This window comes from Salvia hispanica, chromosome 3 (assembly GCF_023119035.1).
Source record: "Salvia hispanica cultivar TCC Black 2014 chromosome 3, UniMelb_Shisp_WGS_1.0, whole genome shotgun sequence".
In the NCBI taxonomy this organism is placed as follows: Eukaryota; Viridiplantae; Streptophyta; class Magnoliopsida; order Lamiales; family Lamiaceae; genus Salvia; species Salvia hispanica.
The window spans coordinates 17,126,783-17,154,770 of NC_062967.1; the positions used below are offsets into that span (position 1 = coordinate 17,126,783).

The following is a 27,988-nucleotide window of genomic DNA, read 5'->3' on the forward strand; positions in this document are numbered from 1 at the left end:
TTCTTTTGCATCGCTCTCAAGTAATCTGTATTCATTCATGAAGACAAGCATGCATAATTGAGCAAATTTATGTTTAAAAAAAAATAAAAATTACTACTGTATAAATCCAATATCAAAACACACACACCGAATAAGCCAATAAAATTACAAATTTTTACAGTAGCAAAAAAAAAAACTTTTATTCAAAACAAATCTATTTTTCTCAAAAATTTAAAATTAAATTAAAATTTTCAAACAAATAAAACCCCAAAAACAAAAGCAACACTCAGCGCCACGATCCCGCCACCGCGCGCAACCGTGAAACCGCCGCCATTTGAATCCTCATCCGCCGGCGCTTCATCCTCCCCAGCCGGCCCCGGCGCCTCCGCCGACTCCGCCTTCGCAGTCGGATCCGCCTTAAACAGCTCCGTAGGCAGCAAAACCTTATCAATTTTGAAAATCGCGAGCGGATCTTCGTCAATCACCGTCCCCTTAATCGTCGCCGTCACCACCCCCGTCTTCAGCCTCACCTCGTCGCCGTCGTTCGCCACCGTGAAATCGAACTTCTTCGCCCCCTCCGTCGCCAGCGTCCGCATCAGTCCGTTGCTCACCCGCAGCATCCCCAGCGAATTGTACTCCGGCACGCCGTGGTACAGCAGCAGCGAGTTTTTTCCGGCGGCGGTGAGGTTTTTGTACGCCGGCGAGAACGACTTGATCGCCGCGTCGGAGGGGCAGAACACGGTGAGGCCGGCCTCGACCGACTCCGTGAAGACGTCGGCGACGCCGTCGCCGGCGCCGGCGACGAGATCGGAGAAGGATTTGCAGCCTTGCTTGGCGAGGAGAGAGAGGAGGTTGAGATCGGTGGGGGCGGAGACGGGGGCCTCGGCCTCCGGCGAGGTGAGGACGTTGGTGATTTGGATGACGGAGATGTTGTAGGGCGATTCGTGGATGGATTTGAGGAATGTGGCCATGGGAGGGTCAACATCGGAGTCAACGGGGGTGAATCCGACCTTTCCGCCTTTGAAATTGGTGATGTTGACGTAGCCGGAGGTGCCGGCGGCCTCGCCGGAGGCTTGGAAGAGGGTGGAGGTGGTGGTGGAGCCCTTGGTGATTTGGTGGAGCTTTTTGGAGCCGAAGTAGTCGGCGAAGACGTGGAGGGAGAGGATGTTTTTGAGGGTGGGGAGGGGGTATTGGTGGGAGAGGAGGGAGGACATGGCGGCGTTGTCCACGGCGCACACGGTGATCGTGACGCGGCGGTTGATCTCGTCGGCGAGGCGGGTGACGGAGAGGTAGTGGTTGAAGGTGGAGAGGGAGGGGTGGGACCCGAGGATGCGGGTGATGTTGTGGGCCTCGCTCATGGTGGCCGCGGCCGCCACGAGGAGGAGGAGGATCAATAATTTGATCGGCTTCATGGTAGTATAGTGTTTTTTTTTTTGAAGGGACAACTTTTGGAGAATTGTATATATACACATACCACCATGCATTTTCATTCCTTGTAATTTAAATTAGTTTTCAAATGTATGAAATTTAGATATTGACTATAGCACGTTTGTTGGAGGGTCATCGTGCAAGAAGGGAAGAAAATCGAACCAATTGATATGATATTATTATATGGTGGTTCCAAATTGTGTACTACTACTATAATATTTCTTGGTGGAAAAGTGGTTATAATGCATTTTTATTATGATTAAATGTTTTAGATTTTGTTATTAGCATTACTCAAATTCTTCAAGCTCGAGTTTGAAGGAGTTTAACTTTTTATTCTTGATGCGAATTGGTTAATTGTTGAGCCAGTCATTCTTCAATTTCATTATATATGTTGGCTAGTTCAGTTGAATTTAACCTATATATTACAATTATTTTTCCTTATAACAGCTAGATGACTAATCTCTTATTCCAACAATTAGCGCACTAAGCGATAGAGCACTGACAAATTGTTTGCTCGACAAGAGGCTAACCAAGTGTATTGCTCCATTCATATGGAAAGGAATCGAACCCTTGATCTCATATATAAGGGATGAGGTGTTGAACCATCACATCAACCATCATATAGTACTTCCTCCGTCCCTTAAATTTTGTCACATTTTTCTATTTCCGTCCGTCCCACAAAATTTGTCATATTTAACTTTTTACCATTTCTCATAGTGGACCCCATATTCCACTATCTCATTCCAACTCACATTTTATACCACATATTCCATTAACTCATTCCAACTCACATTTTTACTAATATATAAAAGTAGGATCCACTCTCCATTAACCTTTTCAACTCACAGTCCATTACATATCTTAAAACTTGTGCCCGATCAAAATGTGATAAAATTTAGGGACGAAGGAAGTACTTTCAAATATTTCAAATTGACATGTTCCTACGTACAGTATGCTAGTATTAGTATTAAAATAATTTAAATGGATAAAAATAGAATAACTACTCAATATTTCCATCAGAACTATTATGATCCAACCAGAGATTAAGATAGTATGGTAATTGTTAATTGTTTGCATTAAATAGTGGTTATTGTTAGGAAACAATGACCTTTTTGTAGTTTAGTTGAAGAAAAGTGTCGGCGGAAACACAAGCTTGCACATTTAACATTTTTTTAGTATATTTTTGTTGGATAATAGAAATAATTATGAAGAAGACAGTGATCAATCACACAATTTGGATACAGCTCAATGTGGTGGTTTATTGGTTAAAATCATCCATCTTAGTTGTCAACGATGTATAGTGTTGATTACACTTTATTTATTAAATTATATTCTACAACTATTGGAGAGAGGGGGGGCTCAATCATGGTCAGATTGTCTCCACATTTTCAGTGGTATCCCATTATGGATTATTACTTTTATGTGTATAATAAATTGTCGGCCTTTTATGTGTCCAAAATTGAACAGGGCATGTTTGAGGATAATAATATAGAATATGTGAGTTCTATCAGTTGGATATACTCTCTCGATTCAATTAGTGTTGGATCATGTTTCTTATTGTGATGTTCCATTAGAGTTGGATCACTTTCTTTTTTAGCAAAATATAATATATTTATCTCACTTATTTTATTCTCTTCTACTTTATGCTGTCATTTATTTTATTTTCACTTTCACCCCACTGAATTTTTCAATTATGTATTTGTTAATTTTCATACCCAAAAGAAATATTCTAATACTAATAGAGCAAAAAGAATACTACTTCCTCCATCCCACTATATGCGACATATTTCTCTTTCGTATGTGGTTTGGGAAAATCATACTCCCTATGTCCCATAAGAGTGTGCCCTATTTCCTTTTTAGTCAGTCTCAGAAAAATATACACTTTCTAATTTTAGAAACTCTTTTCTCTATTGAGATGATACTCATTCTCCACTAAAGGTACTTTAGTTACTTTTTCTTTCTACCTGTCTCCTACGGAATATTTATCAATTATGCATTAAAACTCGTGCCCAACCAAAAATGCATATTCTTTTGGGATGGAAGGAGTCATAAATAGTTAAAGTAGAAAAAATAAAGTACAAAAGAGAATAATGGGAGGAAACTTTCTTCTACATTTTCTTTCTCTCTCCTAAATTGTTTTATCTCTTATTTTACTTTTTCTTCATTTTAACTATTTGTAATATTTTTTCTCAAACATGTGCAAAAAAGAAATGTGTCACACACGATGGGACAGATAGACTATATAACTATATTATTCAATTTATGATTTTGGTTTAGATTTTAAATTGTTTCTATTTTACATAACATAACTACCTCCTTACTTTAAAAATAAAACTATTACCATTTTTATTCATTTTTTAAAATTAAAACCTTTTTGTTTTATAAATTTTTTTGTCTAGTAAGACTTATTCTCACTAAAAAAATACTTCAATCACTTCATTTTTTTATATTTTTCTTACTTTACCGATTAGGTTATAATTCTTCCGTCCCATAAAAATATGAGCATTTACCATTTTCGTCGGTCCTACAAAAATATGTGCATTTCATTTTTGGAAACTTATATCAATTTAATAATATAGGTCTCATTATCTACTAACACTACTTTAACTACCATTTTCCTACTATTTCTTACTTTTACTAATTTTATCTTAATTCTCGTGTTATATTTATTGCCCATATTTTAATGGGACGGAAGGATAAGTATATTAAAACTCATGTCATTTTAATTTTTTTTTTAAAAAGACGGATGTAGTAGTAAAATGTAAATATATGTGCACTGAGTTTGCATGTTCTTAAAATATAAATATGGGGAGAGTAAAAAGATATAATTATAAGATAAACAGACACGAGTTTGAATTTGTATTATGATAATTAATGACGTGACTTGATACAAATTATAAGGTTTATCTAGGGTGATCAATTTCCACGTCGTGGAAATTCTACCTAATCGAATAAAAATTAGGTTTAGAATTTAATAGTGTCATCAATGAAAAACAATGTGGTTAATAAACAACAAAGTTGTTAGGCAAAATTTGTAAAATAAAAAAATATAAAACAAAATTCAATTTTGATTAAAACTTAGTACTTGTATCATTACAAATTTGTTGTCAGAGTATTGGTATTTAATTTAACTTTCAAGGACACAGAAAATTAAATTTAATAATCTTACGTATTCTAGACGAGGGGAGTGATCAATTGCTAACTAATTAGCAATCCCAAACTAAGACTAAATCTTAGCCATTAGATTAGAAGATCTAGTGGTTGAAATAATATTATATGGATTATATTTTTAATTTTAAAAAAATTAATAAATAAAATTAGATGACAATAATGTCAATTCTCTCTCATTAAAATCATCTTAAAACTTTAAATTTACGTAACTTTCTCGATTTAAATTATTTTTTTGCAAAAAATATATCAAATTAAAGATAATTTTATAAAGATTCCAACAAGATGTCAATTGCATATGTTCCAACAACGTTCGGATGATGAAATTTGATATTTTTTATTTTAGTTTTCGTAAATATTGATAACCAGATTTTTCAACAAATACATAAAAAAATCTTAATAAAACCATGTAAAAATCTCAATAAATATGATATTTTCTTGTACTAGTGTTGATATTCTTGTGTCATATTGTTGATATTTGTAATACACTATGTTGATATAAAAAAACATTCACGAAAATTATCATATGGTAACATAATAACGATATTACCCTTTTGTTGATATTTTATCTACTATTTATTGAGATTCGTAAGATTTTAATTTCATCTACTCATTTTAAAATCTAAGAGTGGAGATTTGGTCTTGATTTTGGATTAGGATGCCATAAGTATTTGAATATAACCCTTCTAGATGAAATGATAAAATAAAAACCAAGTTTAAAATAAGGTACTATATACATATATTATTTTTTCATTTTATTTTTTGTATTTAAGTTTTTCAGTGTGACGTAGTTAACATTTGAGATAATGCCCTTAACAATCACACTAAACATTGAAGGGATGAGATAATAAGAGAATCATTATATAATAATATTTGTACGAATTCATTATATTTGAAGAATCGACTTTGATAGAGACAAATAATCTCCTTTCCTATATAGCTGAGTTAAGTATTCTTTTTTGAGAGAAGCATTCTTTTTTGGGTTATTTCATTATTTATGAATTATACTCCATTTTTTTTTTCAAAAAACAGTATACTCCTAGCTCGTTTTTCTTATTTTAGTATTTTGTTTTATTTATACTTAACTTACTTAAAACAAATTTCTTAAACTCCGTGCTTGAAAAAATGCCTTTATTATTGAGCGACGAATGAAATACAACTTTTCTTAAGCCTAACAATTTTTTATAAGAACGAAGTTAATGGATTATGATCGAGTCTTATTAGTTTTGGATCCTTACCGAATCGACCCAATAGAACCTGATGATTTCGGGTTATCCAATAAGAAATAACATTATTATTTTTAACTATATATTTTTATCAAATATAAAAATATTATACTTTAATTTTAGTATTGTTTGGATTTAAATTGTGATCAATTTCTAACCATGTTATAACAAGTTCCAACGTGTAAAATCGTACTTCCTCTGTCCTCTAAAAATAAGAACTTTGAAATAACAGAGATTCTAAAGCAAAATTGAGAAACTAAGAGAGAGATAGAAATAAAAGTGTGTTAGTGGAAAATGGATCCCACCTCATTAGAGAGAAAGAAATTTCCTTAAATAAAAAGTTCTATTTTTAGGGGACAGACCACATATAAAAGTATTTCTATTTTTAGGCGATAGTGGGAGTATATTTTTTCATAACTTATCATCATAAATTAGTGGTTTCTTTGAAATATTGGTTCATCAGTATAAGTAGATTTTAAGGTTCAAAATGATTAACTAAGAATTTTTATAAGTAAATGTATCAAAGTATGAAATATAATTGGCTAAAAGAGATGACCTAAATACACTTTCATTATGTAAATTTGAGAAAATCATGAGCAAGTTCTAAAACAAAGACATGTACTCAATCAAACCTCACATGAATGAAAATTTAGGCTCAATCCCAGCAGTATATGATTAAATGACAAGGTAAACGGAAAATTCACCATCGAGCATATCATAATAAAAATGCAAGTTACTAGCCACAAGAACAAATGTTTTAAAATAAAGCACTTTTAAAAAAAAAATTAGAACAATCACTTTTTTTAATTATAATTAAGCACAAAAGCAAAGATCAAACTAAATCGGGCGACTTGATAGAACAAAAACAAACCCAGATTCAAAACAAAAGCAAAAACAAGAAATGAAAACGACTCAAATAAAATTTAAAGCGCCAGTGAGTGTTTATCATAAGGTAAGTTTAATTTTATCATTAGTTGTCGAATTTTCCTAATTAACGGTAGATATGATATTATTTCCTTTATAAATAATATTGTTATAGCAGTGTCTTATTTCGTTTATATTAGTATTTGCATCACAACTATTTATAATAAGCATTATACAAAATCTTGTTTTGCATTACAATTTTCCTTTATACATGCGAGAATGTATAGCGATTATAAATGAAATTAATTTTCAATATTTTCATCACATAAGGGGACCAAAATTTTAATTTGTTCTTCATTTTATGTTTGTTACTTATGTGCTTTTTTCTTATATTTTAAAAGCATTAAATGAAACAATTAATTAGTACTACATTCCAAAAGCATAAATGAAACATAAAATAAAATACTACTCCAGCAAACAAGATATATATTAGAAACCGATTTATTTATTTTCATCAAATTGCAACATTAATTAGACGAGTAGAGGTAAATACACGATTTATACAAAATGTTTCATCATCGTTTCATACTATTAGACGAGGGCTTCTGCCTCGGGCGAGGTGAGGTAGTTGCTGATTTGGATAACGGAGATGTTGTAGGGAATTTCGTTGATGGATTTGACGAATGTAGCAATGGGATCAGAGAAGTCTACGGGGGCAAAGCCGACCTTGCCGCCTCTGAGACTGGTGATTTTGACGTTGGCTTGGAAGAGGGTGGAGGTGGTGGTGGAGCCATCGCTGATTCGGTGGAGCTTTTTGGCGTCGAAGTAGTCGGTGAAGACGTTGAGAGAGAGGATGTTTTTGAGGGTGGGGAGAGGGTATTGGTGGGAGAGGAGGGATGACATGGCATCGTTGTCGACGGCGCACACGGTGAGGGAGCTGCCGCGGTTGATCTCGTCGGCCAGGCCGGTGGTAGAGAGGTAGTTGTTGAAGGTGGAGAACAAGGTGTCGGACTCGAGGATACGGGTGATGTCGTGGGCCTCACTCGTGGCCGTGGCCGCGACGGCTAGGAGGAGGAGGAGCAATGTTTTAATTGGCTTCATGCTAGTAGGTTTCTTTATTTGGAATGAACAACTTGTAAGAATTGTGTTTCGTATATATAGACATGGTTAGCATGCATTGCCATTCCTCGTGGTATAGGAGTGCAATATTTGAGTTATTATTCAAATGTTGATATGTGAAATGTGGATATTGACTATAGAATTGTTTGTTGGAGTGTCATCGTGCAAGAGTGGAAGGAAATCGAACCAATTGATATGATCTCATAATATATATGGTGGTTCCAACTCGTGTATTCTATTTATAGAATGTTTTAGTGGAAAAGTGATTATAATACACTTTTATTACGTTAGCCCTATCCGCATAGTACCCTCAACATTGTGGATTACTCTTCAATTAAATTAGTTATAAAGGTGAAAGTGAAATGCTATATCATTACTCTTGAAATACAATATAATTTTAATACTCGGTTATAAGTAGGACCAAAATATATTGTCATGATCCAATTTTTTTTTTATAAAAATTATCAATCAAGAAATAAGATTAGTAATGAGTTTTAATGACAAGTGAGAGTGGGACGGAGACAGCATGGGCCAAGCCACCACTCCAATGCGATGCCGATGTCAATACCTCCACCAGTCCACCATGGTCGCCCATACGTGCTAGGTGGAGAACCCTGTATCTAATTACATTATTTACGTTTTCAATACAGAGAGAGAGAGTTTTAAACAGAATTATTATGCTTATTGGTCACAAGCCTACTACTATATCCAGTATAATATAGTGTGCATTGCCGTTTTGTCCACGTTAAAAAAACCATTGCAATGATTTATTATTCCAATTCTGAAAAGTAGCAAATTGAGTGTACGTTTGCAAGCCAGAAATATGCAGGGAAAAAGAAAGTAAAAAACAGAAATGACCCCACCAAAAACAATTCACAATACAAACCGGCTCACTTCTCAATCCACTGAAATTCTCCACCGATTTCCTTTTTTCCTTCATCAACCGCTTTCAATGCTGCTTTCTTGTGAGTCCATTTCTGTTAATCACTTCCTACTTGCAATTTCCAATCACTCATTTCTGTTTCCTGAATCAACTGTACGTGAAATTGATCCCGATCTTGATGTAGCTTGTGATAAGATATAAAGAGTTGTGGATCAGCATTTGCCGTTTCGTTAGGGGAAGTTGGTAGTTCTGATATTCTATTTTAGTTGTTTTGGAATTGATGACATTTTTGTCAGCTGGTTGAAGCAAGAAGTTGAGAGATATTGATGGTTTTGTGATGCATATGTTTTTAAGTCTTGAATACTATTTTGCATACTCTTCGTTTCTTTTGTACTTGGGTGAATATTTGAAGTCAACAATGTGATTGCTTTGAGGGTCAAGAATCGATTTACACCTGCTATTCTGTTGAGTTTCTGTAAAATCAGTTTTTTCTGGAAATCTATTAGTATTATAATATTTTCTTTTAGGGGAAATGTCTTCACTTAAATTGCTACTTGCAGTCAAACTGTGTTTCTGGTTTATGTTTTTTTTTTGTGCTTTAAGAGAGGTTTTTATGTTGCAAGTTTGATGCCAGTGTTCTGCTCATAAACTTAGTAGTATCCTTTTGTTGCATTTACAGAATACTATCTGAGATTTATCAAAAAACTGACGAGAAAGATCTCAACTCTTTCCTTGTGCCTCCGTGTTATCCGTTTATGGGGTGAAGTGGGCTTATAATGAAAGGTGCAGAGGACGAGCCGCTCTCAAAACGTGTGAAAGTGTCCTCTGGAAATATAGGAGGTCTTTCGGACGGCATATCTGTTGGAGAACAAGGTAGTTGCTCATTAAGTGATTTAATGGCTCCGCTGTTAGATGACGAGGTTGCTGGCTCGAATGAGGTGATTAATAAAGTTGAATTTGTTCGCATCATAACTGAGGCATTATATTCTCTTGGCTATTCAAAGACTGGGAAACATTTGGAGGAAGAGTCAGGAATATCTTTACACTCCAATCTGGTAGCTACGTTTATACAGCAAATTCTTGATGGCCAATGGGATGAAAGTGTCAAAACATTACATCAAATTGACCTAATAGATGAAAGTATTATTAAAATGGCATCTTTTATGATACTAGAGCGGAAATTTTTGGAACTTTTGGATGGAGAAAAGGTAGTGGATGCATTGAATACTCTTAGGACCCAGATTACACCACTTAATGTGAATCGTGACAGAGCTCATGAACTGTCTTATTTGATGGTTAGTCCATCCAAGATTTCGCTTGATAAAACTCATAGTCAAGAGTCAGGACTCTGTTCTCGTAAAAAGTTTTTGGGGGAACTGCAAAAGTTACTTCCTCCAACAGTGGTAATCCTGGAATACAGATCGGTGCGTCTTGTTGAACAAGCTCTTGATTTTCAAAGGGATTTATGTAGGTTCCACAACTCAGTTGGGGAAATGTCATTGCTCGTGGACCATCAGTGTGGATTGGACCAGATTCCTTGTCAAACTGTGCAGGTAATATTTTAATCTGCACATATACTTGTGGAAGTAAATAAGCACTTTTTATAACTGTTAAGAATTAAAGCTTTAACAAGCTCCCTTCTCTAATGGCTTAAGCTTCTGTTCTGTCAGTCTCAAATCTCACTACCACCAATAAATCGGAAAATAATGAAATACAGTAGTTCATGTGCTAGCAGAGTTACGCCCCATTATCTGAGGGATGTGTTGAAGTTTATGATTTTAAAATGAGGTGGTATTTTAGCACAATTAATGTTTATGCATCTTTGTATTGTTCTGCTATGGCTCCTCAGTCAGGGTTTTTTTTTTTTTTTTTAGCCAAGTAAGAAAACAATGGGCTTAAGAAAATAACTGAAACTTTAGGTATCTTTCTACTGGCTCCTGATGTTAAAGGATCTTACATTCGAGAATTCAGTTCTAGTGGTGGATTAATACTTATCGATTGTGGATTTTTCAAAGTGTTTCTCTTATCCTGCTGTAATAGGACATCTACTTTACAAAGTATATCTTTGATTCTAGAGTAACCACTAGGATCTCAAATAGTTGTCACCACTATGACTGTTGTATTTGATATCCTATATCTCCTATCAAGCCCAGATATTAAAAGAACACAATGATGATGTTTGGGCTCTGAAATTTTCTCACAACGGAAGATACTTGGCCTCATCGTCCCGTGATTCCCATGTGATCATATGGGTGGTACTGCTTCTCCTTCTGTCTGAATTCGTTTTTTGTTTCTGAAGTTTCTGGCTGAAGTCTTTATGTTAGATGTGGCTTGCACTTGACTTTTTACTGTCATGTTATACCAGGTTAGTTATGAAAAAGAATCCTCCACCTTCTTATAATTTTACCGTTTAATATATTTTAGTTGAAAGTTACATCTCTGACATTGATAAAGTTAAAAGATAGGATTTGACCAAACATATCATTTATTTTACAACATACTGTACATATAAAAAAATTGATACAATATGTAAATCAATGTGAATTACTTATAGTGGAAATGTATGCACTCTCCTGCTGATGAAATTCTACCATATATGGATACTTGTTGTACTCCTTCCATTCGTTTGCAAGAATGCACTCTATGGTATTCTAATATGTCGCGCATGTTAGGGGTCTAGAGTTAAACATTTGTCAAACCAAGTCAAGCTATTACTTGAAAACTCTGTTTTTGCTGTTTGTGGAACTAAATTGGTCCAATTCTTACGATCGACTGCTCAAATGTTTACCTGCAGCACTACCTAATCACTTTACATCAAGTTTATCAATGTGCAATATGATGCATTTTTGGTGCATCATCTCAAATGCATACTATATATTCCATGCCTTAATAATATGTATGTTGTGCATGCATTATACATTTTTGTGCACCGATGGTTTTCTTTCTTTCTTTTTAGGTTAATGTTGACGGTCATTTAATAATGAGGCATAAATTAACTGGCCATCAACATCCTGTATCGTGCATTTCATGGAGCCCTGAAGATGATCAAATTCTTACATGTGGAAGCGATAAAACAGTTAGGCGGTGGGATATCTATTCTGGTGAATGCCTCTGTGTCTATGGAAAACAAAATCTTGTTTTATGCTCATGTGAATGGGCTGCAGATGGGAAACATATATTCACTGGTGTTAATGATAAAAGCATCCGCATGTGGAATCTCGAAGGAAAAGAAGTAGGTACTACTTGGCTAGGGCACACAACTTTTCGTATGGAAAACTTGGGAATCACCACTGATGGGAAGGAGTTAATCATACATTGTAAAGACGATGGAGTTTTTTTGTTTGGATGGGAAACAGGTTCTGAAAGATTTATTGAAGAGAATCAAAGAATAACTTCATTTGTGCTGTCCGAAGATGGAAAGCTGCTGCTCCTTAGCCTATTGGACGGAGATCTTCATCTATGGAATATAGACGGATTCTTACAGTGCATAGGAGAATACAAAGGTAACAAACAATCCGGTCTTGTTGTACGGTCTTGTTTAGGTGGACTAAAGCAAGCTTTTGTTGCCAGCGGAAGGGAGAACTCTCAGGTGATCTTTATCTTCTGCTCTTTTTCATTTACTGTTTTAAATCGTTCGTCTCTTTGCATACCCCAGAAATAGACAGAGCACCAAAGTAAAGATAATAAATGTATTTACATGATAAGAAACTCCCTTTTGAGTTCAATGATCACATTTGCAGGGAGATTTTCGAGAGAGGCGCATACTGTATTTTTTGGTCATTATACATATGTAATGAACATGTGATGTTTTGCAACGTGAGGATAATATTGGGATGCTTGTAACAATGTGATGAATGATGTGTTGAAATTTCTGTTTGCAGGTTTACATATGGCACAGACGCTCTATGGAGCTGATTTTTAGTTTGAGTGGTCACACTGGACGTGTGAACTGTGTTAGCTGGAATCCAGCCAATCCCCATATGCTTGCATCATCGAGCAACGATCGTACTATTCGTATATGGGGATTGAAACAAGTAAAAACCGCTAGTCCACTTGAAAAGGTTAAAACATTTGCTTCTGTGTAAATTCTCATACCTCAAAATGTTGAAGCATCAAGCATGCTACTTGTTTCACTCACTGTAACACAATTCTTGAATGCAAACTAGAATTCTCTCTGACAGCAATTTATACTTTTTTTTTCTTCTAATTTATGCTCTTAAATACTATTCTAGACTAGTTCTATTATACTGAGAGTTACAAACTATGGAGGATCAATCTAATTGTGTATTAGAGAATCGTTAAAATTAGAAATAAATGGCAATATTTTTACAGAAGAACTTTTATGGACAATTTATTTGAATCCAAGAAGGGATAATATCATGATCATTTTAACCATGAATGTTTCATTTTAATTCGTGGTCTGCTGTGAAAAATCCGTTGCAGTAAGACTACAATTTTCCACAATATTTAACTTATAAAATTGTCAAAAAAATTATGATAATTAATAACTAGAAATTAAACGCATAACATGATAAATAGATTGGTCATGTCTTGAAATATACAGTTGAAATAAAAGAATGTAGGGTAGCTAAAGAAATAGATTAGTGTGATGGCATTGACATAGTGAGTTCTAAATTGAGTTGTTTTGGCTGTGCTACTTCTCCTACCTCCATCATCTTTATGTCTGTCCATGCAAATCCATCTTCTTCACTCTCTCTCTCTCGTTCATGCTCTCTATGCTTTCTTTTGTACCTTGCACCATCAAATAAACAAACATATTTACATTTTACGTGCTAGGGTCATCTTCTATTGCTTATAGCATCCTAATCTAAAATCAAGACCAAATCTTCATCCTTATATTTTAAAATGAGTGGATGGGGTTGAACCTTACGAATTTCAATAAATAGTAGACAAAATATCAACAAAAGGGTAATATCGTCATTATGTTATCATATGATAAATTTCGTGAATGTTTTTTTATATCAACATAGTGTATTACAAATATGAACACTAGTACAAGAAAATATCAACACATATTTATTGAGATTTTTACATGGTTTTATTGAGATTTAATATGCATTATATTGAAATTTTTTGATGTATTTGTTGATAAAATCTGGTTATCAACATTTACTTTAAAAACTAAAATAAAAAATATCAAATTTCATCATCCGAACGTCGTCGGAACATATGCAATTGAGATCTCGTTGGAATCCTTATAAAATTATCTTTAATTTGATATATTTTTTGCAAAAAAATAATTTAAATCGAGAGAGTTACGTAAATTTAAAATTGTAAGATGATTTTAATGAGATGGAATTGACATTAATACCCTCTAATATTTATTTATTAATTTTCTTAATTAAAAATGTAATTCATGTGACATTATTTCAACCACTAGATTTTCTAATCTAATGGCTAAGATTTGGTCTTAATTTGAAATTGCTAATTAGTGAGTAATTGATCACTCCCCTTAGATGCACATCTAACTTTTTCTAACTATTTATCATCATTTTTCCAAAACAAGTACAAAAATGAAACGTGCTTAAACTAGGACGGAGGGAGTAGTATCTTTTACTTGTAAAATTTTTTGTGTGGGGAAATAAGAAAACAAAAACAATTTAAATAACGTTATAACTAAACTTTATTGAAATTCTTACTACTTTATTCCAATTAGGATAAAAAAAATCAATAATAAAAGGCGAAAATTACTTACCGTTGAAAAGAGAATAAAGTTATAAATTCGGTTTCTTTTAGTTGGTAGAGTTTATGGTTATAAAAGTGTTTGAACCCATGGATTCCTTTATGCTCCTGTGCATCTGAAAAAATGAATTTGGAAAACTATTAATTAAAAAGTTAATTAATAGTAGTAATTAAAAAGTGCCATTCTTTGAAGAACTTGATGGCATCTAATTTCTCTTTGAGCACTAGATAGAACAAAAACACAGTCAGGTTCAAAACAAAAGCAAAAACAAAGAAATGAAAACAACTCAAATACAACTAAAAGCACCAATGAATGCTTATCATAAGGTAAGTTTAATTTTATCATTAGTGTCGATTTGCCTAATTTTCGGTAGATATGATATTATTTCCTTAATCAATATTGTTATAGCAAGCCTATTATTTCGTTGACATTAGTATTTGCATCACAACTATTTATAATATGCATTACACAAGATCTCGTGTTGCATTACAATTTTCCAATAGCGATTATAAATGAAATTAATTTTCAATACTTTCATCACATCACAAATATTTTGGCTGACAATGCAGAATCAAGATTCAATGATTAAAGGAGACCAAAATTTTAATTTGTTCTTCATGTTATGTGCTTTTTGTTATTTTTTAAAAGCATTAAATGAAACAATTAATTAGTAGTACATTCTAAAAGCATTAAGTGAAACATAACATAAAAATAGCAAACAAGATATATAAGCTTGCTTTGTTTATATTAGTCGGGTTAGTTGTTAATTGCTCGTAAATGGTGAAGCAAACGAGATGCATATGTATATTTTCGTAGTCTTGTAAATTATGAGTATTGGAATTTAGAAACCGATTTAATTATTTATTTTCATTATTGTGTGCAATATTTTAATGATGCATCTGCAATGAGAATCGTATATATTTATTGGAATGAACAACTTTCAAGAATTGTATATATACACATGTGTACCATTATTTGAGTTATTATTGAAATGTTGATATGTGAAATGTGGATATTGACTATAGAATGTTTGTTGGAGTGTCATCGTGCAAGAATGGAAGAAAATCAAACCAATTCCTTGCTTAACGTCAAATGAGCTGATAGCCAACACGAATGTTGGCAGGCTCTGCTGATATGTTCCCTAAGCTGGTCCCGCATATTATGTTTCAACATTGTTTGAACTTGTTTAACGTCATGAGCTGTTTAGTTGCCCAAGGAGGGCAAAATCTGAGACAAGAAAGGAGAAGTCTGTTCGTCTGGCATTGTAATGACTATGACTCCATATGCTTGCATTGTTCCTGACTTCCTGTTATTCATGCTATGGAAATCTTCAAAAGTCTTAATTCTTTAAGCTTGTAAAGGCTAACGATCATACTAACACAGGACGAAATTCTATAATAGCAATAAGCTTGTAAAAGCTAACGAATCATAGATAGCCTTCTTGTGTAAAAGAACTCAAATAAGGAGCCCACAAACCTCTTGGCATATGGTACTTCTAGAGTTCCTTCACGAAAATGAAGTTGAAGCCATCATAACCAGAGGCTTTGGTTGGAAGAATCGCATTCTTTGAGAGTTGAATTGATTTTTAGACATCATTTTTCGGTCATTTGAGAAAGGATGACCTAAATGATCTAACAATGACCACCCGTATTTCTCAAATATGGATTTTCTAATAATGACCTTTGTCTTACTTTAAAATGATAATTATGTGTTTTGATGATATGAAAATGAGTTTTGATATGCTCCATTTTGTGTAGAGAGAGGGGGGGGGGGGGGGGATAGTGATCATAGTGTGCCATTGACCACGTTAAAACATAATTAGAGTGTAAATTTTAATTATTAGATGTAAAAAACTGAAAGGATAAACCACACAATGTCATAGTGTGCTACGTTAAAAAATCTGGTTGTCACATCATTCTGGGTTTCATTGGAAAAAAGTCAAAAAACATTGCGAAATTATGAAATTTGGCAATTTATCACTCTGATTATGAAAGCATGAGAGAAACCAAAATTTAACTAATTTTCATGATTTATTTGGTAATTTGGCATGTATATTAGAAACCGATTTGTTTATTTCGTCGTTGTGTGCAATATTAGATGAGCAAATATGCTACTACTAGTAGTAGTACTAGTAAGAGTACATTTTAATTTTCTTTCATAGTTTGAAAGCATGGGAAAAAGAAAGTAAAACACAAATGAAGCAAAGATTTCCTAATACGAGCATATCTTCGGAAATATCCCTAATATCTTATTATTTATTTAGTAGTATTAATTATCATATCTTTTTCATAGTTTATTGATTTGCCATATCTCTTTACTTAGGATTTTATCATATTTGATTTACTCCATTTTGGTAGAATATTGTATCCCCATATATTATAAATATGTGTAGGAGACCTTCATTTTAATGAGTCAAGAATATTGGAATTATCTTTTTCCTTGTCTTTTACTTTTACGCCATTTACTTTCTCTGCAAATTTATCAATCCAAAACCCTAGTGGACGAGAAAACCTCCGCGAACGATCCTCCCCCTTGGAATCCTTCGCTGATCGCTCGCGCAGATATGATATACCATCGTATCATTTCCCCACCAAAAACAATTCACGTTACAAACCGGCTCACTTCTCAATCACTGAAATTCTCCATCGATTTCCTTTTTTCTTCATTAACCGCTTTCAGTGCTGTTTTCTAAAAGAGAGATAACCTAAATACACATTCATTATGTAGATTTGAAAAAATCATGAGCAAGTTCTAAAACAAAGAAATCTACTCAACCAAACCACACATGAATGAAAATTTAATCTCAATCTCAGCAGTATGAAAATTCACCATCGAGCATATGATTATCATAATAAAAGTGCAAGTTAATTGCCACAAGAACAAATATTTTAAAATAAAGCATTTTTAAATTTTTTTTAGAACAATAACTTTTTTTAATTATAATCAAGCACAAAAACAAAGATCAAACTAAATCGGGCGACTTGATAGAACAAAAACAAACTCAGACTCAAAACAAAAGCAAAAACAAGAAATGAAAACAACTCAAATATAACTAAAAGCGCCAATGAATGTGGTAGAGAGGTAGTTGTTGAAGGTGGAGAGGGAGGGGACGGAGTCGAGGATGCGGGTGTGATATCGTGGGCCTCGCTCGTGGCCACGGCAGCGACGGCGAGGATGAGGAGCAATGTTTTGATCGGCTTCATGGTAGTAGGTTTTTTTTTGGAATGAATTAACAGCATTCAAGAATGGTATATAACTATATATATATAGACATGTTATAACATGCATTGCCATTCCTTGTGATATAGGAGTAGAAAATTTGAGTTATTATTCAAATGTTGATATGTGAAATGTGGATATTGAATATAGAATGTTTGTTGGAGTGTCATTTAAGGCTGGCGAAACGGGTTACCCGCGGGTACCTGTACCCGATTTCAGCCAAATTTGTTGTCTCAATACCTGTCCTGCAACATATCGGGATCACCCGATACCCATATCGGGTATCCCGTACCCGATATTGCGGGTACCCGTACCCGACCCGAAAATTAATTTATAAGAAAATAAATTTATGGGACATAAAATATTTGTTACTACTAATTAACTAAAATACAGTAGAAAATTTGAAAACCCTAATAGCCGACAATGTTTCCTAATTAATTTACTTTATTAATTTTGATGGTAAGTTTGAATAGATTAGGAATAAAAGTGAGGGGAAACTTCATAGCTAGTTCCGGTGAGTTTTCAACTAAATATTCGTTGGATTATAAAAATGTTTCAAAAGATCTCTTAAAACACTTAGATTCCATAAAGTATTAAAAGATTGTATATAGCTAATACTAATAATATCGAGTATTATCGGGACTAACAAGTATATACCCGCAACTAGATCTGCCCAAGGTTTACCGAACCGGCAGTTAAAACCGAAACTGTAACCATCGGTTACGGTTCCGAACTGAAACCGTGAGAATTTACCCGAACCGAAACCGTCGATTTTAAACCGTGGTTCGGTTCAGGTTCAAAAATTTTCAAACTGAAACCGTGTCGGAACCGTCGGTTCCGGGCGGTTCCAAACCGGAACAGCGAAAAACTGCCAGGAAACCGTAAAATCAAGCCGGAACCGCAAAAAACCGGCGGTTTGGAACCGTGAAAAACCGTAAAAAACCGCTGAAAAACCGCCGGTTCGGAACCGAAACCAAAACCGGCGGTTTTGGAACCGGAACCGTAACTGCGAAACACCCTTGCGGTTCGGTTCCAGTTCAACAATTTCCAAAACCGGAACCGCCGGTTCCGAACCGTAACCACCGATTCCTGAACCGTGGGCACCTCTACTCGCAACCCGCAAAACTCTATAACATACTTCCCGATCCCGCCGGGTAGTGGGTACCCAATACCCGACGGGTATCGGGTCGAAATGGAAATTACTCGTTACCCGCTATCCATTTTGCCACCCCTAAGTGTCATGGTGCAAGAATGGAAGAAAATCGAACCAATTGATATGGTATCATTAATATATATGGTGGTTCCAACTTGTGTATTCTATTTTTTTGGAATGTTTTAATGGAATACTTTAGCCCTATCTCCAGAGTACTTCAGCATTGTAGACCAATTAGTCTTGGATTAAATTAGTTGTAACTTGTAAGGGTGGAAGTGAAATGGTAAATCATTACTCTTGAGATACAATATGTTGGGTCTCGGTGGTGCATACCCGAACTCCACATTAGTATGATATTGTCCGCTTTGGGCAAAGCCCTCACAGTTTTGCTCTTGGGGTACTCCCCAAAAGGCCTCATACTAATGGAGTAGGGGTAGCCCATTTATACACTTGCAAGTCTTGTTCATTCTCCGATGTGGGATATGGTTTGCTCCCTTTCAATCCTCCCCTCAAACCGAGACCACCAGACCATAGACCACATGTCTACCCCATGTTACAGGTCACCACAGGTCTTGGTCGAGCTCATCACATCGGAGAACTTGCAAGCGCAACCACCGAACCCCGAGCCACATAGCACCAAGGCTCTGATACCACTGTAGGGATCAGACCACTCGGGATTCGCTAATTACCGAGACCTCTTTTATTAATTGGGTCTGAGATGGCTAATCTCAGAGGTACAAGCCAATTACAACAGTGGTATCTTGATTACACGCTAAGTACAAAGTTACAAGCAGAAACCCTAGACTAATCTTAAGAACTCCTTGGGTCTTGAGATGCCATCCTTTCTGGTTGTACATGCACACTTAGTAGATGAATTAGTCACACAAGAAACTGATCCCGGAGGATCTAAACACAAAAAGACTAAGTCAGAGAATCGGGCCACGAGTGGCTCAGGTCACAGCAGTGACTGCACTAGGCCTCAGACCTCCCCAATCCTCACAGCAAGTCACAAAGGAGAGCACCGTTGAACGAACTCGAACCAGAGATCAGTGGAACCCCAGATCTCACCGGTCAACGATCACCACGGCCTTCTCACACACGGACTAGCACTCACAACTCAGAACTTCACTGCGAACACAAGAACCTTCACAAGACACTTCAAGCACTTCGGATTTGGTCACAAACAAAAGAGCAAACCCTAGATTAAAAAGGAAACCGAAGAAGTTGCCTAACACTCAATTTACTCCGATGGAACGAAAAGCTTGAAGAAGAACTCCGGCTAGATCTGCTGGAATCTTAGAGAGAAGGGAGAGAGCAGAGGTGGTTTCTGAGAGCAGGAAAGAGAGAGAGAGAGTTGAAACGAATGAGAGAAAGCTAAAGGTCACCTCTCACTTAACAAACACACCTCACATCTAACGGCTGCAGTGCAGGATCCGTGTGGAGTTGCCACATGGCTCTCATCCAGCGACTCTGGTAAGTAACCGGGCCAGACTTAATTTGGGCCAACAATTAATTATATGGGTCTGGCAAAGACTAGCCCAACCAATTAATAAGGGAAGCCCAAAGCAAGGAGTTCAATACTCAACACAATATAATTTTAATTCTCATTTATATAGTAGGACCAAGATGTGTTGTCATGATCCAAATTTTAAAACAAAAATCGATCAAGAAATAAGATTAGTTATGATTGCTAATCACAAGTAGGATGGAGTCATGGAGACAGCATGGGCCAAGCCACCACTCCAATGCGAGCTTAGTCGGTGCCGATCTCAATACCTCCACCATGGTCGCCCATATGTGCTAGGTGGAGAACCCAGTATCTTAATACACGATTTACGTTTTCATATAGAGAGATAGTTTTAAAGAGAATTATGCTTATTGGTCACAACCCTAATACTATATACTCCTTTCGTTCCATAGTAATAGAGTCATTTTGACATTTTGGTACGTTCCATAGTAATAAAGTCATTTCCTTTTTTAAGTAAAAGTCAACACATTTTCCCACACCTACTTTGCTCTATCTTACTTTGTTCTCTCTTACTTTATTCTCTCTTCACCTCTCTACCTTTTTTATTTTCCACTTTATTCTCCCTTTACTTAACTCACCTAACACATTTTTTCTTAATCTCCGTGCCGAAAAGAAACGCCTCCATTACTATAGAACGGAGGGAGTACAATATAGGAGTATAATTCTACATTAATATAATTATGTTAGTGTCTTTTGAATATATATGGGAATACATTATAGTTTAAATGAATTTGCGTTCTTTGTATTTGTGGAAAAATATCTTCTACAATTTTTCTTGCACTAATATTGAAGTTATATTTAACATCATACTTTCAATATTTCAATATAATGAATAGGGAGTAGGAGATGTGATCCGTTGCTAACTTTATTAAGGTGCTAATTCTGTTAATTTATTTACATAATATATGAAAAATATTAAAACAATGATATTGAAATGTCAATATAAAATCATGTTAACATAAACTTAGTTGGTCAAACGAAGCAGAGATTTTCCCACCGAAAACAATTCCCGTTACGAACCGGCTCACTTCTCAATCACTGAAATTCTCCACCGATTTCCTTTTCACTTCATCAACCGCTTTCAATGCTGCTTTCTTGTGACTGTGAGCCCCCTAAATTCTGGTTGTTAATTTCTGTTAATCCACTTCCTAATTGCAATTTCCGCGCCCTATTTGCAAATCGAGCATGCCTTCAGTCACTCATTGCGAAATTCTGTTTCTTGAATCAACTGTACGTGAAATTGATCCCAATCTTGATGTTGATTGTGATAAGATATAAAGAGTTGATTACTTTGAGGAGTTGGATTTGCATTTGCTGTTTAATTAGGGGAAGTTGATAGTTCTGATATTCTATTTTAGTTGTTTTGGAACCATTGCTGCTTTGTTTGTTGTGGAATTGATGACATTTTTGTCAACTGGTTGAAGCAATAAGTTGAGACTGATTGATGGTTTTGTGATGCATATGTTTTTAAGTCGGATTCATCTTGAATACTATTTTGCATACTCATTGATTGCCAACAATGTGATTGCTTTGGGGGTCAAGAATCAATTCACAGCTGCTATTCTGTTGAGTTTCTGTAAAATGAGTATTTTCTGGAAATCTACTAGTAATATTCTGTTGAGTTTCTGTAAATTGCTACTTGCAGTCGAACTTTGTTTCTGGTTTATGTTTTTTTCGTGCGTTAAGAGGTTTTTATGTTGGAAGTTTGATGTGAGTGTTCTTTTTCCATATTTAGTTATTGTTGCTACTAAATTCTGCTCATAAACTTAGTAGTATCCTTTTGTTGCATTTACAGAGTACTATCTGAGATTTATCAAAAAACTGACGAGAAAGATCTCAACTCTTTCCTTGTGCCTCCGTGTTATCCGTTTATGGGGTGAAGTGGGCTTATAATGAAAGGTGTAGAGGACGAGCCGCTCTCAAAACGTATGAAAGTTTCCTCTGGAAATATTGGAGGTCTTTCGGACGGCATATCTGGTGGAGAACAAGGTAGTTGTTCATTAAGTGGTTCAATGGCTCCGCTGTTAGCATCTGGAGATGACAAGGTTGTTGGCTCGAATGGATTGATTAGTAAAGTTGAATTTGTTCGCATCATAACTGAAGCATTATATTCTCTTGGCTATTCAAAGACTGGGAAACATTTGGAGGAAGAGTCAGGAATAACTTTACACTCCAATCTGGTAGCTGCGTTTATACAGCAAATTCTTGATGGCCAATGGGATGAAAGTGTCACAACATTTCATCAAATTGACCTAATAGATGAAAGTATTATTAAAATGGCATCTTTTAAGATACTAGAGAGGAAATTTTTGGAACTTTTGGATGGAGAAAAGGTAGTGGATGCATTGAATACTCTTAGGACCCAGATTACACCACTTAATGTGAATCGTGACAGAGCTCATGAACTGTCTTATTTGATGGTTAGTCCTTCCAAGATTTCGCTTGATAAAACTCATAGTCAAGAGTCAGGGCTCTCTTCTCGTAAAAAGTTTTTGGGGGAACTGCAAAAGTTACTTCCTCCAACAGTGGTAATCCCGGAATACAGATCGGTGCGTCTTGTTGAACAAGCTCTTGACTTTCAAAGGGATTGTTGTAGGTTCCACAACTCAGTTGGGGAAATGTCATTGCTCGTGGACCATCAGTGTGGACTGGACCAGATTCCTTGTCGAACTGTGCAGGTAATATTTTAATCTGCACATATACTTGTGGAAGTAAACAAGTACTTGTTGTAGCTGTTAAGAATTAAAGCTTTACCTAGCTCCCTTGTCTAATGTCTTAAGCTTCTGTTCTATCCGTCTCAAATTCACTACCACCAATAAATCGGAAAATAATGAAATACTTACAGAAGTTGATGTGCTAGCAGAGTTACGCCCCATTGTCTGAGGGATGTGTTGAAGTTTATGATTTTAAAATGAGGTGGTATTTTAGCACAATTAATGTTTATGCATCTTTGTATTGATCTGCTATGGCTCCTCATTCAAGGTTTTTGTTTTTTGTTTAGCCAAGTAAGAAAACAATGGGCTTAAGAAAATAACTGAAACTCTAGGCATCTTTCTACTGGCTCCTGATGTTAAAGGATCTTACATTCGAGAATTTAGTTCTAGTGGTGGATCAATACTTCTTGCTTGAAACTATCAATTGTGGATTTTTCAAAATGTTTCTCTTATCCTGCTGTAATAGGACATCAACTTTACAAAGTATATCTTTGATTCTAGAGTAACTGCTAGGATCTCAAATAGTTGACACCACTATGACTGTTGTATTTGATATCCTCTCTCTCCTTTCAACCCCAGATATTAAAAGAACACAGCGCGGAAGTTTTGTTTCTGAAATTTTCTCACAAAGGAAGATACTTGGCCTCATCGTCCCGTGATTCCCATGTGATCATATGGGTGGTACTGCTTCTCTTTCTGTCTGAATTTGTTTTTGTTTCTGAAGTTGCTGGTTGAAGTCTTTATGTTAGATGTGGCTTGCAATTGACTTTTTACTTTTAGTGGAAATGTATGCACTCTCCTGCTGATGAAATTCTACCATATATGGATACTTGTTGTACTCCTTCCGTTCGTTTGCAAGAATGCACTCTATGGTATTCTAATATCGTGTATGTTAGGGGTCTATAGAAGAATATGTTTATATGGATTGATGTTTCTTATTTAAGTCATACTCATCTAAATCTGCCATCCTCCTGTTAAACATTTGTCAAACCAAGTCAAGCTATTACTTGAAAACTCTGGTTTTGCTGTTTGTGGAACTAAATTGGTCCAATTCTTACGATCGACTGCTCAAATGTTTACCTGCCACACTACCCAATCACTTTACATCAAGTTTATCAATGTGCAATATGACGCATTTATGGTGCATCATCTCAAATGCATACTATATATTCCATGCCTTAATAATATGTATGTTGTGCTTGCATTATACATTTTTGTACACCGATGGTTTTCTTCTTTCTTTCTTTTTAGGTTAATGTTGACGGTCAGGTAATCATGAGGCATAGATTAACTGGTCATGGACAACCCGTATCCTACATTTCATGGAGCCCTGAAGATGATCAAATTCTTACATGTGGAGAAGATAAAACAGTTAGGCGGTGGGATATCGATTCTGGTGAATGCCTCTGTGTCTATGGAAAACAGAATCTTGGTTTGGTCTCATGTGAATGGGCTGCAGATGGGAAACATATATTCACTGGTGTTACTGATAAACGCATCCGCATGTGGGATCTCGAAGGAAATGAAGTACGTTATTGGCAAGGGAAGACAACTTATCGTATGGAAAACTTGGGAATCACCACTGATGGGAAGGAGTTAATTATACATTATAAAGATAATGGAGTTTTTTTGTTTGGATGGGAAACACGTTCTGAAAGAGAAATGGAAGAGAATCAAAAAATAACTTCATTTGCGCTTTCCGAAGATGGAAAGTTGCTGCTCCTTAGCCTATCGGATGGAGATCTTCATCTATGGACTATAGACGGATGCTTACACAATATTGGAGGATACATAGGTAACAAACATTCCAGTCTTGTTGTACGGTCTTGTTTAGGTGGACTAAAGCAAGCTTTTGTTGCCAGCGGAAGCGAGAACTCCCAGGTAAAGAAAATAAATGTATTTACATGATAAGAAACACCCTTTTGAGTTCAATAATCACATTTGCAGAGAAATTTCTGTTTGCAGGTTCACATATGGCACAGACACTATGAACTGGAGCCGATTTGTAGTTTGAGTGGTCACACTGGAGCTGTGAACTGTGTTAGCTGGAATCCAGCCAATCCTCAAATGCTTGCATCAGCGAGCGATGATCGTACGATTCGTATATGGGGATCGAAACAAGTAAACAGCTAGTACACTAGAAAAGGTTTAAACATTTGCCTCTGTGTAAATTCTGTGTAAATGCTACTTGTTTCACTCACTGTAACACAATCCATTAATGCAAACTAGCATTCACTCTAACAACAATGTATGCTTTTTTTTCCTTCTAATTTCTGCTCTTAAATGCCTAGACTAGTTCCATTATATTGAGAGTTATGGAAGATCAATCTAATTGTGTGTTAGAGAATTGTCAAAATTAGAAATTAATAGCAACAATTAAATACTAAGAACTTCTCTGCACAAATTATTTGAATCCAAGAAGGGATAACATTCATCTTCAACTTGTTCTTCTTCACTATCCTTCTCATTCATGCTTTCTATGCTTACTTTTATACCCTGCACCATCAAATAAACAAACATATTTACATTTATATGCACATCTATTATCTAACTCTTTCTCCCCCTTTTTCTATATATACAAATGTCTCTACCTGCAGGTGTTGATGGTAAATTAAATTTTCATCGATTTGGGGTTTTCTCCTTCTCCCTTGAATTCTACAATTAGGAGCTTCGGGTAATTGTCTGCAAAATTGTATATTTATATTAATATTGTGATAAATTTCTAATCATGTTATAAATTAGTGTTTGATCGGCTTCATAGAAGGTTTTTTTTTTTTTTTTTTTGGAATTAACAAGATTTAAGAATTGTACTATGTATATCCATGGTATAGCATGCATTGCCAATTCCTTGTGATATGGGAGAGCAATATTTGACTTAGTATTATTCAAATGTTGATATGTGAAATGTGGATATAGAATATAGAATGTTTGTTGGAGTGTTATGGAAGAAAATAGAACCAATTGATATGATATCATACTAATGTATAAGATGCTTCCAACTAGTGTAGTATTCCTTCTGTTTTTCAAAAATAGCAACTTCATTCTAGAATATATTACTTCATTCCGGTAGGTTTTTACTTCATTCTAATAGGATTATTACTTGCCGTCGCGTACCGTTCTTTCTCTCTACGATATCTATCACCACCGCCTTGGCGCTAATATGGTTTAATAAACACATGGAATAATATAATAAATTATTGGAATGAAGTATGTGTAGAAGCATTTGAAGTCCTACTGGAATGAAGTAAAAATCTTATCCAATGAAGTAATAACGTTTCTGAATGAAGTAATAAACTTACTTGAATAAATTGCATATTTAAATGTTAATCAAGCAAAAACCCACGTCAACGAATTTGAATGAAGCATATGTTGAATCATTTCAAAACCTACTGGAAGCAAGTAAAAACATGTTGTAGTTTCAAGGTATTACGTACAGAATGAAGTAATAAACCTATACAATGAAGTAAAATGGGCTAGTAATGAAGTAGAAAAATTTTTCACAGCAGCACATCTCATTAAAAAAAACTAGATCTAATGGTCCAGATTTGGTCTCTAGTTCGGTCTTTAAAATTGGTTCGACATTGATCACAACTCTCTCTCTCTCTATATATATATATATATATACTATATAGGGATGCGTTAGGCTCCTTTGCACCATAAGTGTTCTATTTCCTTCTTAATCTCAGCCCTTGGATCCTTAAATTGGATGGTTGTGATCAATGCATTATTAGTCTATAATGTTGCATTATTAGCTGTTGTGCATTATTAGAATGAAAATGTGCATTATTAGTCTATAATGTTGCATTATTAGCCGCTGTGCATTATTAGAATGAAAATGTGCATTATTAAATGACACGTGGCATTAATCTAACCGTCAGATGACAAAATCGTGGGGCTAGGATTAAGAAGGAAAAAGGACAAAAGATATTAAAAGGATTTGAATACATCCCTATATATATATATATATATATATATAGGGATGTATTCATATACTTTTCCCATCTTTTGTGCTTTTTCCTTTCTAATCTCCCTCATCCATTATTAAGATCTAAAGGCTGAAATTAGTTCCTGATTTAATCATTTTTATTCATTAAAAAATTATAGAAGGGCGTTTAGGGGATATGCATTGACGTCGGTTATGGTAAGTCCATGATTCTCTCCCTCACAATATCTTGCAGCGGTTTTTTTCATTCATAGTATAGAATTGTCTCTTCTCTTTCATCGTTCTCCATTCTCCATTCTCTTTCATCTTGCAGCGATTAATCTTTCATCGTTCTTCATTCTCGAAAATTCTGGTCTTAACAAATAGTGCGATCGTGCGAAACTTGTAGAATTATTTTTTGGAGAGTTCCGGGAAGATTATCTTTACTACAATGGAAGAAGGTGGTTCTTCAACAATGGACGAAGCTTATGATTCAACTATGGAAGAAGGTAAATTTGTCGAAAAGTATTTGATTATTGTATCAACGTTTCATTAATTTCCATATCACACATATTAACGCAACCCTTTTTGATTTTCTGTATCTGTTAATTGGTACTAGTTCCATAATTGACGTTAACAATGGAAGAAGGTTTATGTAACTTGAAACTATCCAGTAGGCTTTACCGGTAATTGGTGGATGTGGTTTAGGGTTTAGTGTTTATTTTGTTTTCTCGGCTGCTGTGTTATGATGTACGAATAGTAGTCTTTTCTGTATTGGAGCAGCCCCGTATCGTGCCATATTATCGAATTCGTGTTGTTCAACAATGGAAGAAGTTAGTCCAGTAGGCTTTAGCAGTAATTGGTGGATGTGGTTTAGTATTTTGCTTAGGCGACAAGTCTCATGTATTAGGGTTTAGTGTTTATTTTTTTTTCTCGCCTCTGTTGTGTTGTAATTTTGGATTTATATAACGTATGAATAACAGTGTATAATGCATTCTTTCTTATATGTAATGTATGGTTGATATCATATAATGAAAATAAATTCTGATATGCTTTTATTTATGTATAGTGTTCGTTATAC

General features: G+C 35.1%; 4 protein-coding genes across 7 annotated transcripts; 2 read left to right on the plus strand and 2 right to left on the minus strand.

Moving 5' to 3' along the window:
* Positions 1 to 12: 12 nt before the first annotated feature.
* LOC125214793 (fasciclin-like arabinogalactan protein 2) lies at positions 13 to 1,437 on the minus strand. Its single transcript, XM_048115952.1, has one exon. The coding sequence runs from the start codon at positions 1,389 to 1,391 to the stop codon at positions 231 to 233; it is 1,161 nt and encodes a 386-aa protein (XP_047971909.1). The 5' UTR covers positions 1,392 to 1,437; the 3' UTR covers positions 13 to 230.
* Positions 1,438 to 7,256: 5,819 nt separating this feature from the next.
* LOC125209476 (fasciclin-like arabinogalactan protein 2) lies at positions 7,257 to 7,766 on the minus strand. The gene has a single exon (XM_048109076.1). It carries the CDS (start codon positions 7,764 to 7,766, stop codon positions 7,257 to 7,259), a length of 510 nt encoding a protein of 169 aa, XP_047965033.1.
* A 911-nt stretch (positions 7,767 to 8,677) lies between these two features.
* Positions 8,678 to 12,874, plus strand: LOC125214792 (WD repeat-containing protein 26 homolog). Of its 3 annotated transcripts, none has more exons than XM_048115950.1 (5): positions 8,678 to 8,749; positions 9,347 to 10,220; positions 10,821 to 10,922; positions 11,624 to 12,256; positions 12,549 to 12,874. In XM_048115950.1, the coding sequence occupies exons 2-5, from the start codon at positions 9,444 to 9,446 to the stop codon at positions 12,750 to 12,752; spliced, it is 1,716 nt and encodes a 571-aa protein (XP_047971907.1). In that variant the 5' UTR covers positions 8,678 to 8,749; positions 9,347 to 9,443; the 3' UTR covers positions 12,753 to 12,874. The 3 variants fall into 3 exon arrangements, with proteins under 3 accessions (XP_047971907.1, XP_047971906.1, XP_047971908.1); XM_048115949.1 differs by having other exon boundaries at positions 8,711 to 8,820; XM_048115951.1 differs by lacking the exon at positions 8,678 to 8,749 and adding an exon at positions 8,882 to 8,910.
* Positions 12,875 to 21,257: 8,383 nt separating this feature from the next.
* On the plus strand, positions 21,258 to 25,275 carry LOC125212500 (WD repeat-containing protein 26 homolog). Of its 2 annotated transcripts, none has more exons than XM_048112694.1 (5): positions 21,258 to 21,374; positions 22,067 to 22,949; positions 23,565 to 23,666; positions 24,237 to 24,866; positions 24,951 to 25,275. In XM_048112694.1, exons 2-5 carry the CDS (start codon positions 22,164 to 22,166, stop codon positions 25,116 to 25,118), a joined length of 1,686 nt encoding a protein of 561 aa, XP_047968651.1. In that variant the 5' UTR covers positions 21,258 to 21,374; positions 22,067 to 22,163; the 3' UTR covers positions 25,119 to 25,275. The 2 variants fall into 2 exon arrangements, with proteins under 2 accessions (XP_047968651.1, XP_047968650.1); XM_048112693.1 differs by having other exon boundaries at positions 21,274 to 21,501.
* Positions 25,276 to 27,988: the final 2,713 nt, after the last annotated feature.

What these genes read in the sequence shown, in the direction of transcription:
- LOC125214793 (XM_048115952.1), bottom strand. Translation starts at nt 1,391, where the DNA reads ATGAAGCCGATCAAATTATTGATCCTCCTCCTCCTCGTGGCGGCCGCG.
- LOC125209476 (XM_048109076.1), bottom strand. Translation starts at nt 7,766, where the DNA reads ATGAAGCCAATTAAAACATTGCTCCTCCTCCTCCTAGCCGTCGCGGCC.
- LOC125214792 (XM_048115950.1), top strand. Translation starts at nt 9,444, where the DNA reads ATGAAAGGTGCAGAGGACGAGCCGCTCTCAAAACGTGTGAAAGTGTCC. An exon ending in TTCCTTGTCAAACTGTGCAG is followed by an intron (nt 10,221 to 10,820) that starts GTAATATTTTAA and finishes TATCAAGCCCAG; the next exon opens with ATATTAAAAGAACACAATGA. An exon ending in CCCATGTGATCATATGGGTG is followed by an intron (nt 10,923 to 11,623) that starts GTACTGCTTCTC and finishes CTTTCTTTTTAG; the next exon opens with GTTAATGTTGACGGTCATTT.
- LOC125212500 (XM_048112694.1), top strand. Translation starts at nt 22,164, where the DNA reads ATGAAAGGTGTAGAGGACGAGCCGCTCTCAAAACGTATGAAAGTTTCC. An exon ending in TTCCTTGTCGAACTGTGCAG is followed by an intron (nt 22,950 to 23,564) that starts GTAATATTTTAA and finishes TTTCAACCCCAG; the next exon opens with ATATTAAAAGAACACAGCGC. An exon ending in CCCATGTGATCATATGGGTG is followed by an intron (nt 23,667 to 24,236) that starts GTACTGCTTCTC and finishes CTTTCTTTTTAG; the next exon opens with GTTAATGTTGACGGTCAGGT.